Source organism: Rhopalosiphum padi, chromosome 1 (assembly GCF_020882245.1).
Source record: "Rhopalosiphum padi isolate XX-2018 chromosome 1, ASM2088224v1, whole genome shotgun sequence".
Classification (NCBI taxonomy): Eukaryota; Metazoa; Arthropoda; class Insecta; order Hemiptera; family Aphididae; genus Rhopalosiphum; species Rhopalosiphum padi.
The window spans coordinates 75739441-75758454 of NC_083597.1; the positions used below are offsets into that span (position 1 = coordinate 75739441).

The 19014-nt window shown below is 24.7% G+C and overlaps 3 protein-coding genes across 4 annotated transcripts; 1 reads left to right on the top strand and 2 right to left on the bottom strand.

Annotated features, from left to right (window-relative positions):
- Positions 1-1421: 1421 nt before the first annotated feature.
- LOC132932046 (uncharacterized) lies at positions 1422-8643 on the bottom strand. Its single transcript, XM_060998234.1, has 8 exons — positions 8425-8643; positions 5765-5970; positions 5577-5700; positions 3263-3473; positions 2902-3049; positions 2706-2832; positions 2266-2442; positions 1422-2062 (listed from the first exon to the last, which is right to left on the bottom strand). Exons 1-8 carry the CDS (start codon positions 8606-8608, stop codon positions 1929-1931), a joined length of 1311 nt encoding a protein of 436 aa, XP_060854217.1. The 5' UTR covers positions 8609-8643; the 3' UTR covers positions 1422-1928.
- LOC132932045 (phospholipase DDHD2-like) lies at positions 1542-13534 on the top strand. 2 transcript variants are annotated; one of them, XM_060998232.1, is made up of 14 exons: positions 1542-1887; positions 8801-9040; positions 9173-9312; positions 9383-9509; positions 9575-9765; positions 10055-10231; positions 10287-10434; positions 10721-10959; positions 11021-11188; positions 11351-11510; positions 11593-11787; positions 11845-11990; positions 12376-12572; positions 13122-13534. In XM_060998232.1, the coding sequence occupies exons 1-14, from the start codon at positions 1803-1805 to the stop codon at positions 13330-13332; spliced, it is 2424 nt and encodes an 807-aa protein (XP_060854215.1). In that variant the 5' UTR covers positions 1542-1802; the 3' UTR covers positions 13333-13534. The 2 variants fall into 2 exon arrangements, with proteins under 2 accessions (XP_060854215.1, XP_060854216.1); XM_060998233.1 differs by lacking the exon at positions 1542-1887 and adding an exon at positions 3755-3785.
- A 2268-nt stretch (positions 13535-15802) lies between these two features.
- LOC132917587 (major facilitator superfamily domain-containing protein 10) lies at positions 15803-18816 on the bottom strand. The gene is made up of 9 exons (XM_060978389.1): positions 18156-18816; positions 17990-18093; positions 17756-17914; positions 17153-17335; positions 16974-17082; positions 16659-16879; positions 16500-16590; positions 16297-16434; positions 15803-16223 (listed from the first exon to the last, which is right to left on the bottom strand). Exons 1-9 carry the CDS (start codon positions 18376-18378, stop codon positions 16114-16116), a joined length of 1338 nt encoding a protein of 445 aa, XP_060834372.1. The 5' UTR covers positions 18379-18816; the 3' UTR covers positions 15803-16113.
- Positions 18817-19014: the final 198 nt, after the last annotated feature.

Here is a 19014-nt window from a genome sequence, read left to right on the forward strand (position 1 = left end):
ATGTATAGTAATAGTTCCACTCACGTATGTTTCTTCAAAATTTTAAATCACGGGCTACTACATGTAGTAGGTACTGTAGTCTGTAATAGTTCGTGATTTAAATAACTCCTCAACACCACGATTAAAGATTGTAATATACTAATATCTTTAATCATGCTTAGCACCAAGAGGAATATTTCATTTTATATTTTTAATTATTAATTGATAAAAACACTAATATAATAATTAAATGTTAAACATAGTCCTCACTTAGTCACTTGTATTCTTTTTTTTAATTTTGCAAAATCTCACGTCATAATAGTGTTATTTTTTCAGTTTTTCACGTTAACTGTAAGTACTTACCGAGATAATAATATTATGTAATATGCGTCTCTACTCCTAAATCCTGATATAATTAATACTCGTTAATATGTCAATAGCGGAAAAATATTTAGAAATATTTTTTATATTTGTATTTTATAGTTTATTAGCGCGATATTTAGCCAGTTCATCCTTAACGTATAATTATAGATTACTTTCTGATTAAGTGTAATGTATTATTATATCTATGATATAATTATTTATTGAATGTAATGATTAATGATTAATGATCACCGTGGTGGTTAAAAATTAAAATCTAATCAAGTATGTATGTTAGCAAACAAAATATACGCAACTTCAACAAGCTTACGTAGTTACGTTATGTTGCGTCGCAGCAAGGTATTTACCTATCCAACAAGTCCCGTAAGGCTGTAGGATAAGTATTGTTTATTTGTTTATAAAGTTTAGCTGGTACTACTTTATTGTTTCTAGCTTGAGACACGAGCATGATTCATAACATTATTAGATGGTGTAATACTTAGGTATCTATCTTAAATGTTGGACGTGAGTATGATCACCACGATTAAAATCTATACATTTTAAAATTACATTCCTAAGTATTTTAATCACAAAATAAATTCTGTAATATAAATATAGAATATCTTCTCACTATTGCTTAGGGCCTATAATACTACTGTTATAATAATTTTTAAACAATGTCTCTAGTCCTCAGTCCTCGTGGTAACTGGTAACTTAACTTTCTATTGGAGATGTATCACTGGTATTATAATATTCAGTGAATTACTAAATTCCATGAATAAAACTAATGGTCGAGTGTGGTCGACTTTAAAGCTTAAAATATATTATAAGTCCACGATATAACTATATAAGTGTCATAGACCTATTAATAGATCTAGGTTAAGTCTATGCCTATGATATTATTGATATTATGATGAAAAGTAAAAATAAAATCACAGAATATATCGTATGATAGTTAAGTTAAATCATGACAAATTAGTCATGAGCACGGAGCCGTGGTGCCGTGGTCATGAGTTAAGATAAGTAAGATAAGATAAAATCGGACTATCGCAGGATGATTTAAAAAATAAATATTGCAACAATCGCGTAGATAACATCGTGTTTATTATTATCATTATCATTATTCATTCGTGTGTTTTCACTTTGTAATCAGTAATTACATTAATAATAATATTAATAGTATTAATACATTATTAAATTATTCATAACTCATTCGTGATTCGTGATTAGTCATTCGTCATTACTTACTATTAACTATAGTCTTAACTACTTAAGAAATATAAAAATATTATTTCATACTTTATTTGTTTCGAAAACATACATAAAATTATTTCTATACCTATTTCTTGCTGTGTATCTTAATTATATTATTAATTTATGCTTATATTGTTCAAATTTGAATAACAAAGTTTTTATTGAATGTACAATTTTAATTAAATTAGTATAATACCACAAATTTAAAAATGTCTGACATAAATGAAAATAAAGATGATATTTCATCCAGCAATATTGTAAATGAAAATTCACATTCAAAAATTAATACTACAGGTAAATATTTTATAAACCTAACTTAATTAATTATAGGTATTTTATCTTGATAAAAAATCACGACTTCTTTTTCTTCGTTGACATCTTATAATACCCCAAATTAAAAATAAAATAAGAAGTAATAAAACTATTGCTGATAGAACTATTAATGCAATCTCTGCAATATTTAAGTATTCTGCAACATAAAATTTAATTCATGGTTATTTAATTCTATTATATAGATAAACGTGAATTGTATTGATTAAAATTTTAAATAAACACCTGTACCAGGAAAATTAGGTACAAACTGAACCACTTTGTTATTATTAATTTATAATTTTTAAATTTAAAATCAGTATCTAGTAATAAGAATTGAGTTCTTAGTATTATTATACTTACGTTTTTCTGCATCTATTGTTTTTTTATGAGTATTGCCTCGCAGATCTGTGGCAATGATTTCAAATTTTGGAAAACAACATGTTGCTGTGTAGTATATAATTACTGGTAATTTGGTCCCAATATTAAACTCATTGCGGAACCGTATATTATTTGGGATTGAGGATATCATAGCTAATCCTAAAATAAAAACAGTTTAATTTAAAAAAAATAAATCTATCGTTCTATTCTAAAACCCATTCTGAATTTAGTTTATCTGCTTAATATTACATTGTTTTTCAAATGCAATGCCTAAATTATTCAGGATGAATACGGATCTATAACTTTTGAGCTTATTTAATAAAAATACTAATAATAATAGTAAGAAAAACTTATTCAATAATAATAAATAATAAAATATGATACAAAATTAAAAAAAAAATTTATTATTTTTAAAGAGTCACCTGAATTTTCATCTTGAATAGTTACTTCAATATTCCATTTTTCTGACGCACAAGTATGTGGAGTATCTGCAAAACGACAATCCCCATTAAATATATAATCTATTGTAGGACGTGTAGTATCTCCTGTCTGAAAATATTTATATTAATAATTATTCATTAGTTTATATATTACACATATATTTTTATTAGGTCATACTAGTTTTCCAATGTAAAAATTAATTTTTATAGTTTCAAATTCTGGTTGAAGAACGGAAAATGTAATTTGGTCAGTTGATCCTTCTGGTCCCATTACCTCTAAAACTACCATCACGTCAAATGGTGGACTATTTGGAGGTAGTACTACACTAAAAATAAATATTAACATACATTATAGGTGTGTTATAAATTAAAGATAATTTATTATTGTTATTAAAATTCTAAAGTATATTATTTTAAATAAGTCTTTTAATTTTAATTTTAATTAGTATATATTTTGGGCAAACAATATTTTAAATTGAAATTCTAGTATCCAGCATTAATATTATATCAATAAATTATCATAGTATAATATCACTTACCTTGTAGGTAAAACTGATCTTATAAGACCCATTTGATCATAACAATGAAAATTATATTCCAAAGGCATCCAACTTTTATGAATGATTCTGAAATATAACTTAACTGTTTCTCCTGAAATCCCCGTTAAAACAGAATAAGGAGATAGTTCCAATCTAAAACTTTTAGCTCCATCTATCATTTCATCTGACCACGATTTATCAGAAGCTTTATCTATAAAATATAATAATTAATAACATTGAGAGGATGTTGCATTGTTACTATATAACTACTCTTACTAATGTATAACATACAGAAGTTCTAATATTGTGTTAACTGTTAGGTTTATTATAAAGAATTGATTTATTATAATGTTAAATGTTAGAGCATTATTTTTTTTTCTCTCGTTGGATTTTTATAATTTATTAATTTTTAAAGAATTGATGAATAATATATTAAATATTAATATTTAAAATTGTATATAACACTAAAAAATTTAAAAATTGTAAAATCTATTAATAGAACATGGAATGTTTATACATTTAGGTAAGTTGATAGTAGGCAAATTTACTCTAATATAAAAGCTAACGGGAAAAAAAATAATTTTTAGAATTATTTGATTCAAAAAATTAGTGATTATTACCTATTTAGAGCTAGATGTACAATTATTGTTTGGCTGCCATACAATTTGTTTTTCTGTTTAATTCTAAATACTTACCTAAATTAACATTTTAAAAATAATGGTGCCAAAATAAATATTATTTAACCTTTTTTTGTTTTGAAATTTGCTTTTTTGACCCCTTAAAATACCAACTAAATCTAATTTACTACCAGAAACCACCCTTAAAATGAAAATTTGAATATATTTAGATAGAAGATTAAATATTTTCCTAAAAAAAATTCTGACTTTACAAGCTTGTTAGTTGTTTACTGTAATTTGATTTTGAATTACAATAAGAAAATCAATTTTATTGAACACAGTTTTTGATTAAAAATTAATGTTTTTTCCACAAGAATAGTATAAAATACGTTGAAGTTTTTACTGATCCAAAAGATGAAACAGAAAAACAAAAAAATAAAAATAAAAAATGTATTTTTGTAAAATCAATAATTTTATTGCTTTCCTCAGAATATTAAATGTCATTCAAAAAAGTAAAAAAAATTAAAAAATTATGTTAAAAAAAATGTTATTTTCTAATGACTTCAGATTATGTAAAATAAATATCTTTTTAAACGCTAATACTTTTTGATAAAACGAGAGGAAACTGCTAAAGAATCACCTTAAATTAACATAATTTATAAAAAATAAACCCAGGCAGTAACTAGTTGGTATTATGTATACTATATCAAACAATTTTTATAATTCAATGTTTGTTTAATGTAATTTTTATGTTATTACATCAACTTTAGAGATACCAATGGTAACATATTATTATTTAATTGTTTACCTATTAATTTCTTTCATGGTAGGTAACATCATTTAATAGAAATTGCATAAGCACATTTTAGTCAAGGTTATTATCTTATACGTCATCAACCATCATATTTTCGTAATCAATCATACACAATAAAAATATTATAAAAACAAATGTTTATTGATGTATGTTATTTAAGATACATTGTATGTATAATAAAATATATATATTTGTATTAGTCTAGCATTATATTTTCAACTTCATATTTCTTATTAAATATGTAGTATATAAATATATAATATTTATTTGACTAAATTAACCAGACTTTCATTGTCTGAAATTGTATCTGTATTCTGTAGTTAATGATTATTAAAAATTTTTATAACTAAAGACATTCTCTAGACTCTAATTATCAGCATAAAAACGATCTAGTTTAGTTATGGTATTGAATTTAAAAGATATTTAAATAACAAACATTTTTATTTTATTCTTATCTTATTGAATTATAAGACAAATTTATTTTAGTAAATTTTCAATGCATTATTGAATAATTTTTATTTACTAATTTTAAATTTTAATTAACTTAAAATCAATTAATATACTATAGTAAAAAATGTATTAATCTTTTATATTTTTAATAAACTATAAAATAATAGGTAACACAACAGTTACATAACAGTTATTATGGCAACTTTTAATATTATATGTAGATGCTATCACATTTTAAAGGTCAATAATTTGTGTTTTTTTTTTCTGAGATAGCATTTTAATGTATATAGCAAACTAGAATTACTAATAATAATGATTAATTAACATGCTTATTGTGTTATCTAATTTCTACACTTTCAAGTATGAAGTGTTTTGTAATTTTTTATTTTTAAATAATGATGTTATCCTTAAGTCTTATACTAGTTTAAATTACTTTTAGGTTGATTTTGTTCATCAATGATTTTAATTTCTGAAACTTGATTCACAATTGCTAATGGTTGAGGCATTTTTTCTTTACAATTTTCACATTTGCCATCTTTACACCATATTATTTCTACCTGAAATAAATAATTATTAATATCAGTTTAACAATAAATTATCATTGTAATATGCTGAAGCTACATTAGTATAGTTTTGTAGAAAAAATTCTTCATTATTTAACATTGATTTTTCACCAAACAATAAAAATTGATTCTTTGAATGATTCAGAGTATCTATTAATCTAGAATAATACTTTTGACTTTGTTCTTGCAGTAGATTATCGGTTTTATGGTACTGAGACATCAATTCGTTAAAATTTCTCAGAACTATATTATGAACCACATTATCTGTAAACAGGAAATGTGACTATTGAATATAACACTTTTACACTACATAAAATATATCCAGGAAGTTTTTGATTACGTATTAGTTATTAATGTTATTATTCTAACTAACATATTTTTCTAGATAAGTTGTGTATAGGTTCACAGGATATTGCTATGTCATAAAAAATAAACAATGACTCATTTTTACAAAAAGCCACAGTAATATAATATATAGATATTATTCAAAGTATTAGATTCTGAACGGAGTGATGAATGTATTGATTTTACAATGATGTGTGTTTTTTATTATTATTATTATTTATTTTTTGTGTGTCATAATGTTTTGGAATAGTAATAGTATTTTGATTTTTAACTTCAGCCCCGATTTGAAAAGGAAAGTGAAGGGGGGTGGTCAAAACTAAAATATTTACAGTAGTTTTCAAAAGCGCCAGGAAAAACCCTAAAAAAGTAACGGAAAAACGGGAATTTTTACGCATAACCAGTTTTCGACAAAATCGATTTTTTTATTTTGCTGTAACTCAAAAACGAATCATTAAATATTTGAAATTTTTACGAAGTCTTTATATTAGCGTTATATCTTTTTACGATTTTTACGATTTTTACGATAAGTTGTACTTTTCGTAGTAAAAACAAAATTAAAAATTGTTAGTCACAATTTTTGTTCATACTTATTTAAAATTCAAATGTTTACAAAATATGTCAAAATCGCGAAAATTTGCAAGGAATTTTGAAGTTGAAAATTCTTAAAATTCTTGTAATTTATATCTAAGGTTAAAAAACCCAATACAAGGTTCTCCATAATTTTTTCTTCAGATAACTGTAAAAAAAACTCAAGCGTCAATGTAGAAAATATTTTATGATTGCATGAAATTTAATTTATTACGAATTCGCGTAAAATAACGATATATCTTAAAACAATTTAAAATATGTATTGTTATTCGAAAATTATAAGTCGTAGAAACTGAAACTTTCATTAGTAGTTGAGAAAAATTGTTAACAATTTAAATAATATAGGTAATATAGTTATAATATATGATATTATATCCTAGCCTAGACTGACAAATCATCTCCGTTCAGAATCCGTTTACAATTTTCGTATACAATGATACCTGTCATTGTATTCAAATTTAACACATCCATTAATCATTATAGTGACCTACTCTCTAGTAGTCTCTACCTCTACTATACAGCTGAGCGATACTCACTTGCTTACCCTTTTTTTTAACATGATTATACTAATATTCAATTTTTAATTCTTGATAATGACAATTATTTCCTAAATTTGTTTACCTTTAGGCGTCTGCGTATACCTATTTTTCAAATAATAGATATTTTCATTAGAAACTGGTTACCATATAGTATTCTAAAAAGTAATTTATTAAAAACATATTTTAAAAGTTATGCCACTGTAAACGAATCCAGGAATAAAAATCCCCGGGAAAAAACCCCCCGACGAAGAACCTAGGAAAAAAAATCCCTACACTTTTTGTTTTAAATGATTGAAACGTCAAATTATAAAAATAATAATGATTATAATAATAATAAATTCAATAATTATAATAGTTAATAAATGTATTTTCTAGACTTAAAAGCTAATTACAAAATTATTCATAATTAATTAAAAACATATAGATTTTAATAAAACAAAATATATAATTTATATAAATTTTAATTTTTAGAATATGTATTGTGAGTTGTGACATTGGTTTATTTGGTTTTATAGATGATATATTTTATTTTATTAAAATCTATATGTTTTTAATTAATTATAAATAATTGTGTAATTAGCTTTTAAAAAATTGAAGTGTGGGGATTTTTATTCCGATTACCCTGTAAGGCTGTAAACATTGTAAACAATTAGATAAGTGAATACAATTTTAAATTAGTTATTTTTTGTCAATTTCTACAATGTGATAACACAAGCAAATATACTAAAATAAATTGTTTCTAAATAAAATAACTTATACTTTACAGCTTAACATTTAAAAATCTTCAAATTATGTAAAATAAAATGATTAATATCTTTGTTCAAAAAATAATGATAGTACTAACTACTAGGTTATAATTAGGAATGTTCACAAAGTCTAAAACTACCTCTACCTAAAAAAAGTCTTATTATTATTGAGTTATAATATAACACTCGTTTTAATATAGTTAGAAAAATGTTTAAATGTATAGGTATTGAGCAATGAATAATATTATACCACTTTTTGAATTCCTCTCCCAAAATTTTTTAGTTATTATCATTATATGACATGACTTCATATTTTTTATTTATAGATTTCTCTGCTATGATTTACTACATCCAATTTATTTGTTTCTTATTTATTATTTATATAAATATAAATATAAATAAATAAATAAATTCTTTTCTATTTTTATGTTTAAGTAAAAACAGTTATTATTACCTAATTTTATTGTTTTTAAACATAATTTATTATAGAATATGCATACCTTCTTTTTCATCTAGTCCAAGTATAGTTACAAAGGTATCATGTGTTGTCCAAAATCCTGTATTTTCAAAAAAATTATTCATACATTGTAAAGTTGATCTTTTCCAGTCTGTTAAGATTGTTAAGTTATTAGCAATAATACATGGAACTGTACAATAAAGTAAGAACACATTTAGTAAATACATGATGCTTTTGTAGTATAATACAGAACTAATAGCTATTGAAGAATATTTTGACTTATTTTTTGCTTATATAATACTTCTATTAATTGTTATCTGTTTCAAATATTTATCTATAAAGGATAGGTTTCCGATGAGCTATATTTAATATGTATCTTTCCTCATACAAATATACCAAATATTTTTGTTTGATTTTAGATAAGAATACTACTAACCAGTTCCAAGAATCTTCAACTCTTTCTCTTTTACAACAAAATATTAGTGAAGTGAATTTGGAAGAATCTCAATCTAAATGTTTAAGAACAGCTGGTGAACAACTTAAACAACACCTAAATAGTAGTTGTGGATTTTCTAATCTTGATGAATATAATTCTCATATTGTACCACCAAGAAAAACATTGGGAAATATTCAACATAACATCATTACATCACCTATAGGTTATTATATTACTATTATACATTAATGTTACAAATAATAAATCAAAATACTATGGTTTTTATAGTTTAAAATTAATTTTAACATTTAGAAATTTAACCAACATATTTGTATTAATTTAATTATGTTGACAGATAACACTGAACCATCATTAACTAGTAATGTTATAAACAACCAAAATTATTCAACAGTTACGGAAACATCTAATATGGTTTTAAATAAACCATTTAAAACCATGAGTGCTCCAGAAAATATATCTACATCACAATCAGAAGTAAAATATGGACAAATAAAATTTCTATTAATAAGACAAATAATAATGTTGGAAGTACAATTTTTTATAGGATTTATTACTATATACTTATGAACCTATAAAATGGCATTGGTTCTATTGCAAGTATGCTGTTAAAAATAAATGGGTTCCATTTAGTCAAAAAGATTCTGATGCAATCGAACAAGCTTTTATTTTAAGTAAGATTATACTCAATATATTATTTAAAGTTGTTTTTAATGTTTTTATATTAAATTTATTTTAGATGATCAGTGTAATGAATCAGTTATAGCTACAGATGGTAGTCGATTTGACGTTTACTTAAATCAAAGAATTCGTAAACCAGTTTATTGGTCTGATAATGCAACTAATGTACGACGTTGTTCTTGGTTCCTTCGTAATAGCAATGGATCTAATTTTATTCCTTATGATGAAGTCACAGCTACTCTTTTAGAGGTAATGTTATATTTTACCTCTGCTTGAATACAGATTAATCCTATGGGACCTTCATCCAGCTTCAGACTCTGCTACCATAGAGCGAGTCCCAAGGAGTTTTTTTTATTCTACACCAACATTAATATGTGTTACCTAGTTCTGTCTTACTTCTGCTGAACCCATACTATTTATTAATACTTACTACTGTACTTTGGGCTAAGCTTGTAATTTAATTTAAATTAAATTAAACTAAAAATTATCACTTTCTATAAATATGATAATAAAATTACTACTTTGTATTTATACTTAGGAAGAATACAAAATAGCTTGGGAAAGTAATGAATGGGGACGTAGAGTTCCAGTTGGTAATTACGAAGAAGTAGTTTTTCATAGTCCTACAGCTATAATCCATAATGGAGTATCTATATCAATTTTAAACAATAGCGAAGAAACTCAAACTTATCAAATGGATCAAGCAGCAAATATAGTAAAATAGTTAATACAAATTATAACAAAATAATAATTATAGTAATAATTTACAGTCTTCGTTAAAACAATGCATAGTCAAACGAGGGTTTGAAGAATTTGTTATTCCTAGTGATGAACCATCAAAAGTGGATCATTTATTATTTATTGTACACGGAATTGGGTCATACTGTGATTTAAAAATGAGACCAATTTATGAAGTTGGTAAGTCATATTTCTCATAAAAGAAACATAACAATTAATTAAATCTGAATAGTAAACTATAAACTACAATTTTAAGCTGGGTCCTAATAGAGGCAAAATTGTCTGCATTATTTTTGGATGCCAAATGATAATAGCATTTTATATTTGGAAGGATAGATAAAAAAAATCCGTTATGAGCTATGGCGTGAAAAAAGTTACCTCCATCTGGAACCAGCTTTAGAAACTTTTAAAAGAATCTACACATACATTGATAGTTTATATTCTTTAATTGTATATTCATTTTTAGTGGACGATTTTCGAAGTTTAGCTCTTCAGTTAACACAATCACATTTTAAAACATCGTGCCAATCAGAAAAAATTGGTAGAATTGAAGTATTACCAGTTTCATGGCATTTAGCTCTGCATAGTGAAGATATTGATTGTAAGCTCAAAAGAATCACATTGCCATCAATTCCACGTCTCAGGAACTTTAGCAATGACACTATATTGGATGTTTTGTTTTATACAAGTCCCACATTTTGTCAAGTGATTTATTTAAAAAAAAAATAAAAATGTTTTATATTTATATACAGTTTTATAATTTCAGACTATAATAAATGCTGTTGGAAATGAAATGAATCGAATGTATAGTCAGTATCTATTAAGAAATCCAAATTTTAACGGACATGTTTCAATAGGTGGTCATAGTCTTGGATCTTTAATTTCATTTGATTTACTTTGTAATCAGCAACCACCAAGTCCAACAAGACAAACTGTAAGTTAACTATTGGACGTAAAAATACATCATTGTAAAATTAATACATTCATCGCTCTACTTAAAATATAAATATATATAAATTATCTTATATAAAGTCAGTGTGAAATATAGTATATTTTTTAAATAATTTATATCTTATATTTTATTTTATTATAACAGGAGTCATCTGTGGCATCGGTTGTTCAAGAGCAAAAAGCTAAATTAAGCCGTGGTGCATCATATGTAACATTAGGGAAAGCGGGTACTGGACAACCGTATATCACATATCCACAGCTAAAATTCCAACTTGATTACTTTTTTGGTTTTGGCTCACCTATTGGTAAATTGTTTAGTATTTAAATACTTCATAACTAGCTCAATACTATTTTTCTTTGTTTTAAATTATTTATTGCATGTTTCAGGTATGTTTGTAACAGTACGAGGTATTGAAAGTTTAGGAGAAAATTTTAAGTTTCCAACTTGTCCAGGATTTCTTAATATTTTTCATCCGTATGACCCAGTAGCCTACCGTATTGAACCATTAATTAATACGGCTTTTGAAAATATACCTCCTTTCCAAGTACCACATCACAAAGGGCGCAAAAGGATGCATTTAGGTAATTAAATATAAAGGTATTCTGGTATATTTATATTATAACATCTTAAACATTTAGAACTAAAAGATACAATGGCACATGTGGGAGCTGCTTTAAAAACACATCTTGTAAATTCTGTAAGAAATACGTGGAATACAGTTTATCAATTGGCTATGTTTTCTAAAGCAACTTCAGGTCGTTCAATAGAATATGACTCTAGGATAGTAAGTATATTCACTATCCAATTAACATTAGTTTTGATTTGATAAGGTATACAATTTTATTATACTAATATTGTATGAACAGTATCTTATTTTATTTTATCTTATATTTTCAGTTTAATACTCTTATTTATACTTAATTGGTCCTAAATATTAAACAATTTAAAATAGAGCTTAAATACTTAAAGATGTGGATATATTTTAACAACTGTTTATAATTTATAATTAAATATGCAAATGTAAAATTCATTTTTAGCTCTGAAATTATTTTTCATTTCTTGACACACTTCCACTCAATGTCTGATATTCTATATTTGATTAATAATTTGTAATTTATCAAATTTAATTTAATATTTAATTTTTAAAAATATTTTATTATTTTCATTAGAAATTAGATCAGAAATCACAAACTCAACAAGCAGATTCTACAAGTAACTCAAAGGCATTTCAAAGAACTTCTGAATACCTTAATATTAAACCCGGTATTCTAAATAAAGGAAATAGAGTAGATTGTGTTTTACAAGAAGCACCAATTGAAAGTTTCAATGAATACTTATTTGCTGTAGGCAGTCACTTATGTTATTGGTACGTGAATGTTTATTATGAATGTATATATTGTTTGATAAATTTATTTTATTTTAGATACAAAAATTTTAACATATTTAAAGTTTATTATACTATCCAATATAGTATCTTTTAGAGTTTAATAAACAACATGTAGTTTGTGTATTAGTATATTCCAGTGGTTCTTAACTTTTTTTGGTTCACAGCACTCGGGTGATTTAAAAAAATCCCTGACCACCCTACATACTAAAATATGTATAAATAATTTATATTTTCAATAACTTTGCAGCACATCCAAGGTCAGTTCACAAAAACCTAGTGTTCTGCAGCGTACTAGTTGAGGATCACTGGTCTATTTGGTCCAATTAGGCATAATTTATTTTTTATTTATTTATCCTCAGACTTTAAAAGTCTACTATAATTAAATAACTAAACTCGATCTCACATAAAAACATTAGTTTGATACAACTATGTAAAATTAAATATAGTCATTATTTTTATTTTTTAAGTTTTTTATACTCATAATTTATTTAACAGTTTTAATCATTTTATATTTTAATTTTTTTTTAGGGAATCCGAAGATACTATTTTGTTAGTCTTGAAAGAAATTTATTCAATACAGGGAGTATCACCTGATAATCAAATTCAACATGCAATACTACCATTTGACATTCACGATAGTGATAATTCAGATTATCCAACTAGTATGCAATTCGAGGAACCACCAGGATTTAACATGTCTTTTGGATCATTATCATCACTTTATGATGATAAGTGTTAAATATAATAGTTATTGGAAATAACTTACAAAATAATTTTAGGAATGTTATATTTTATGTAAAAATTAGATTAATTGAAAGGTGTTTTCTTTACTGTGATATTTAATATTTATTAGTTTATTGTGTTTATTTAAAATAGATGGCAATATTAAAAATGTATTAACATGTTCAATAAAAATAAAAATAAATAATTGTATTGTTTTATTGGGTATTATATTTTATTAAATTTCAGTCAAATCATAAGGCTTATGAGTTATTATATTATATAAGGCGACATCAAATGGTGGTCCGCGGACATACTTAATCTGACCTGCTGATAAAAAATTTATTTACATTTTACCTTATTTTCTTTCTTTGAATAAACATTTAGATTATATTTGAATGAGTGAGTGTTTTAATTTATATGGATATGCACATCTATACTATTATTTAAAGAGAAGTTGTTTTTTGACGTTGTAGAGGTAATCTCTGGATCTACTGAACTGATTTTGAAAATTCTTTTACCAATAGAAGGCCACATTCTTTGTGAGTGTTATAGATAAAGATAATAATTAATTACAAAATTAAATAAAAAAAAAACATCTGAAGTAATTAGAAATATTTTTAGTATCCTAGCAATCACTTAGAAGAAATAACAAACAATTATTAAACAATTAAAAATACATAATATCTATAGTTATATAAAAGAAAACCTTTTACCCCCTTAGAGGTCGAATTTTGAAAAATCCTTTCTTAGTGCGCCCCTATATTGCTTAAGGAACCTCTATGCAAGTCTCTAGACCCAGCGGTTTGGTCTGGGCGTTTATGAGTGAAAAAAAAAAGTAAATAGATTACATTAGAGTCCAAGGGTGGCCAAACTTTTTGATAAAGTTATACTGAATTACTGAGAAGTGAAAATATGTTTTTCCTTTGTGGAGTCATAAAAATACATACAAGTATTGGATAGGGTCGACTGGAATTTTTTATTAAACTAATAAATATATAATAGTACATTCTAAATAATAACACTGCTGCCATCTGACGTATTTCACTTCCATTGCATTATCTCCCAATTTTTAAAAATAGTTAACTATCTTGGTTCAACACAATGTTTGTTTGAAGGAAATGTGTAAACTCTCCAGAGTTGTTTTAAATATTATTACTACACTATGAATCAGTGAACCAGATAGTCAAAAATCACAATGAAGTGTACATAAAGATCCAAAGTTGCAATAAATAAAATAAAATAACTAAAAACAGTTAAATTAAAAGTAAAGAAAAAAACCATATCATAAAAAATAATGAACAAAAATAGATACCTTAAGTTTTTTGAAATCTGTAAGTACATATTATTATTATAAAAATTAAATTGAAATGTTTTTATTTTGACTATAATATTATAGACCATAACAGCTAAAGGTATTGATTTAAATTATTTTTATATGATTGAGTTTTTTTAAATGAAATCTAAATATATATTCGATTTATTTTATGATTTTTATTTTATTTGTATTTTGATTATAATTATAGACCTAAGACCACGGCGACATTTTAAAAATTAAACTAGTAGTACTGAAGTAAACTTGGGAGGATTTACATGTTTCCGTCAGATAGTACAGAAGTAGACCTGAGAAAGTTTACAATCGCCAAATTTACTTATCAAGCAAATTAATTAAATTTTTACCTGCAAAAGTCATGTGCCACCCTATTCTACTAATATTTTTAATTTATATTAGATATTTAAATAAATAAGTTTAATCATTGATTAAATATATACGTATCAATGGTTTAATATTCAATAATAAAATAAAGATAGGTAAGTAACTGTATGCCTGTATTAGGTTCGAGTGGGTTACTATTATAGCCTATAAGTCTGTTAAATTTGAATTCAACGATATCATTGTATACAAAAATCTATTTTGAGTGGAAATGCTGGAAAGGGTCTTTAAGAGGATGCCAGCGTAGTATTTGTTATCTCTCTCTCTAACCCACGGGCAACATAGCAAATTTTACGTCCACAAAAACGACAATAACCATATTAATTTCTCAAATTAGAGTGAAATGACCTATTATAGAATTTAAAGTTAAGAACATTATCTAGGGCATCTTTTAAGTGTTTTATTATATTTTTATTTTAAAGCGAGTTATGAGTTTTTTAAGATGTATAAACAATTTACAATTTTAAAATACTCATAACTCGCTTTAAAATAAAAATATAATAAAACTCTAGATATAGAGATGCTCTAGACAATGTTCTTATCTTTAAATTCTATAATAGGTAATTTTACATTTCTCTTTACCGTAAATACCAAATTAAAATAAAAAATTTAGAGAAAACAAGTTTTATTTTTAAAATTTGTAATTGATTATTATTTTAATGTTCATTATACTATTAATTTGATTTGTAGAAACATTATAAAGGATAATATAAATAATAAATATTACTATTCAGTTCAAACTTCAAAATTATGCTTATAAAATCTTAAAACCAAGTAAGTAAAATTAAACAGATTTAATTCAATAAGTTTTGTATAAATCATTTATATATGCCACTATTGTTTTTTAGTCTTTGGTTCAATAACAAATATTTATTAACTAAAAAGTAAATGATACAATTGTTTTTAATAATGATCTTATCTTGATTTAAAATATTTATGGTAGCATTTTTCATAAAAAATTAATATTTCCAAAATGGGAATAATATTAATACAGCCATGATTTGCACACATTTTACAAAATATATAAATACTTAAATAAATTTACTTAAAATAAAGTAAAAAACAATAATATAACAAATATAAAAATTATATTTTTTCTTTAGTGTTCTTCAATGTTTTTCTTAACAAAAACCAGGGTTGCAATAATAAAATGCCGCCAATGCAATATGTAATCCTTGGGCCAACAGACCAATATACTAAAATACAAATAAATAATTAAAATTAAGTATAACTTAAATTAAAAAGTACTTAAAAATGATAAAAACTAACATATTGAAGCAAAAACTGGTCCAACAGCTCTAGCTAAAGCACCTAAAGAACGGAATGTACCCATAGCTTTGCCTTTATGAGCATTAGATCCATAATGTGAAGCTAATGTAGTCATACACGGAACGACAATAGAAGTGGCTAAAAAATAAAATGTATTTTATTAAAAAGTTAAATCATCTGAAGATATATAATTTATTTCTTACAAACAGCATAAAGAAATAAACCAAAAATAAAAAGAGGAGGAGATTCAGCCATTCCAACACATATGAACGATGGAGCTATCAGTAAAAGTCCCTACAACAAAAAATAATATTTTCTAAAAATATTTAAAATTGATAGTTAATTAAAATTTAAAATGTTACCAAAGTAGCAGTTTTAGCTGTACGTGCTGGAGGTATTCGTCGGACCCATCCACCCTGTAAAATAGCCATCGTGATACCAATACCAAAAAACATCCAACCTTGTTGCATTGATGTATATCCAAATTTGTTATGTGTTAAAAATGTTAATGTAAATTCTAAACCGGAATATAGGAATAAATATGTAAAATAGACAGTACCCAAAGTGCGTAACTTCTTAATATCTAAAAATTAAAAAACAAAATAAATACATATACCTAAATATCTATGAGTGCAAATGAATAACTTAATGGCAGTTATTAAGTTATTAACTATTACCTTCAAATGGAACAACACCATCTAAAAGTTTAAATTTGAATAAATCTATTACATTAATGTAAGTAAATGCTTCTGATAATTTTCCAGCAACTGAAGAAGCTCTATTTTTCTAGAAAACAATATATTCAACAATTTTAAAAAACCATTTCAAATTAAAACATGATAAAAGAATATATTACTTTTGGAAGTGATTCGTTAAACGCGAATGTTATGAAAATTATATTAACAATAGTCAAAACAACTGCAAGTAAAGCAGGTTGAACGAACCAGACCCCTTCTTGACCATGAGACCATTTAGCATACGCTGCTCCTATCATAGGACCAAATACAAATCCCACTGAAAATGCTATTCCAATCATTGCCTAACAAAGTAAAAATTAAACAAAAATAAAAGTGATTTTCATTTTATATTTATAATAATATATTAATATATCTTTTGAAACATGCAATTTATAATACGCGAACATCTAATTAAAATTCTATAAATTTATATTATTTTTGAAATTTACTTATTAGTTATTGATTCTATCATTATGCAGAATCATTAGTTTCTTACAAAATTGTTATAATGATGTATATAATAGCATTTTATTAAAATATTTCATACATTTTTTTTGAAAATAAAATGTAAAAATAATATATTATTAAGATATATATATCATCACAATTTGTAACTTATTTAACTGTTATCATTTAAGCTAAAGATGAAGTTCATACATATTTATTTTTAAAACTTAAAAAGTTTTATAGAAAATTATTAATAACTGAAAAAATGTATTTACCATTCCTCTTCCACGTTTTTCTGGTACATATACATCTGTAACAATAGCCATTGATAAACTAACATTGCCTTTACTAAGACCACCAATAATACGTGACCAAACAAATAAAGAAAATGTTGTTGCTTTTGACCAAATTATGTAAGAAGATAAAATACCTACCTAAAATATGTATTATTTTAAGTATAAATATGTATATAAAATATTATAAGATCAATACATGAAAATGAAACTTACCAAACATATAATCATCACTGGCTTGCGACCATAAACATCACTTATTCCACCAAGAATAGGCGAAGAAGCAAATTGTAAAAATGAAAACAATGAACCCAATATACCTATATGATGCGATTTTATGTTGGTTTAAAATTGTGATTTTAAATTTAATCGCATTACTTACCGCCAAATAAAACTCCATTAAATTTATCTGGTACACCAATAGTTTTTTGAAAGACACTTATATGTTGTTCCAGCCATTGGTACAATCCTCCAGAGTCATTTTGTTTATAATAGTCAAGTAATGATGGAAAAAGTGGTAATATCATGGTAAATGCCAGTAAATCAAATAATAGCGAAATAAACACCACATATCCAGTAACATTTTGTGAGCTTTTTGTTGCCATATGGATGTTAGATATAAGTTTTATTACAATTCACATTAAACAATAAATGTGAGAAAATAATTGGATATAATAAAATACAATTGAAGTATATGATGTATGTATGTATAATACTATAATAGTAATATAATATTATGTTAAGATTTTGGTAACATGAGATAAAAGTAAAAGCTAAAAAAATAGACTTTGTACCAGACACCTGTTACATAACAATAATTACACCTACACACAGTGCCACAGCCCACAGGTATAAAATGAAATATCTACTTTCACTTTACTAATTCCTATTAGTACTAGAAAGTTGTTTATCAGTTTAAAAACGTATTTTATATTTTTTTATGAAAAGTTTTTGGTTGTTATAAGAAAAATTAGTAATATAACAATAATTATGAAATAGCACAAATATATCACGCAATATTCGATTACATTTTTTAAGAAAAACTCAAATAACTCAATAAAAATTATTGTAGTTGAATTTAATATTTTTTTTTAATCAACATTCTTATTTAAAAGTTTAAATGCGCGTTTTAAGATTGATAAGATAAGACGTGTATTGTTTAATCCATGTTTTAAAAAACAATTTATCATTTATGTTTATCTACTCTTATCTGATTCTAACAATCAATGATTTAAAATTAA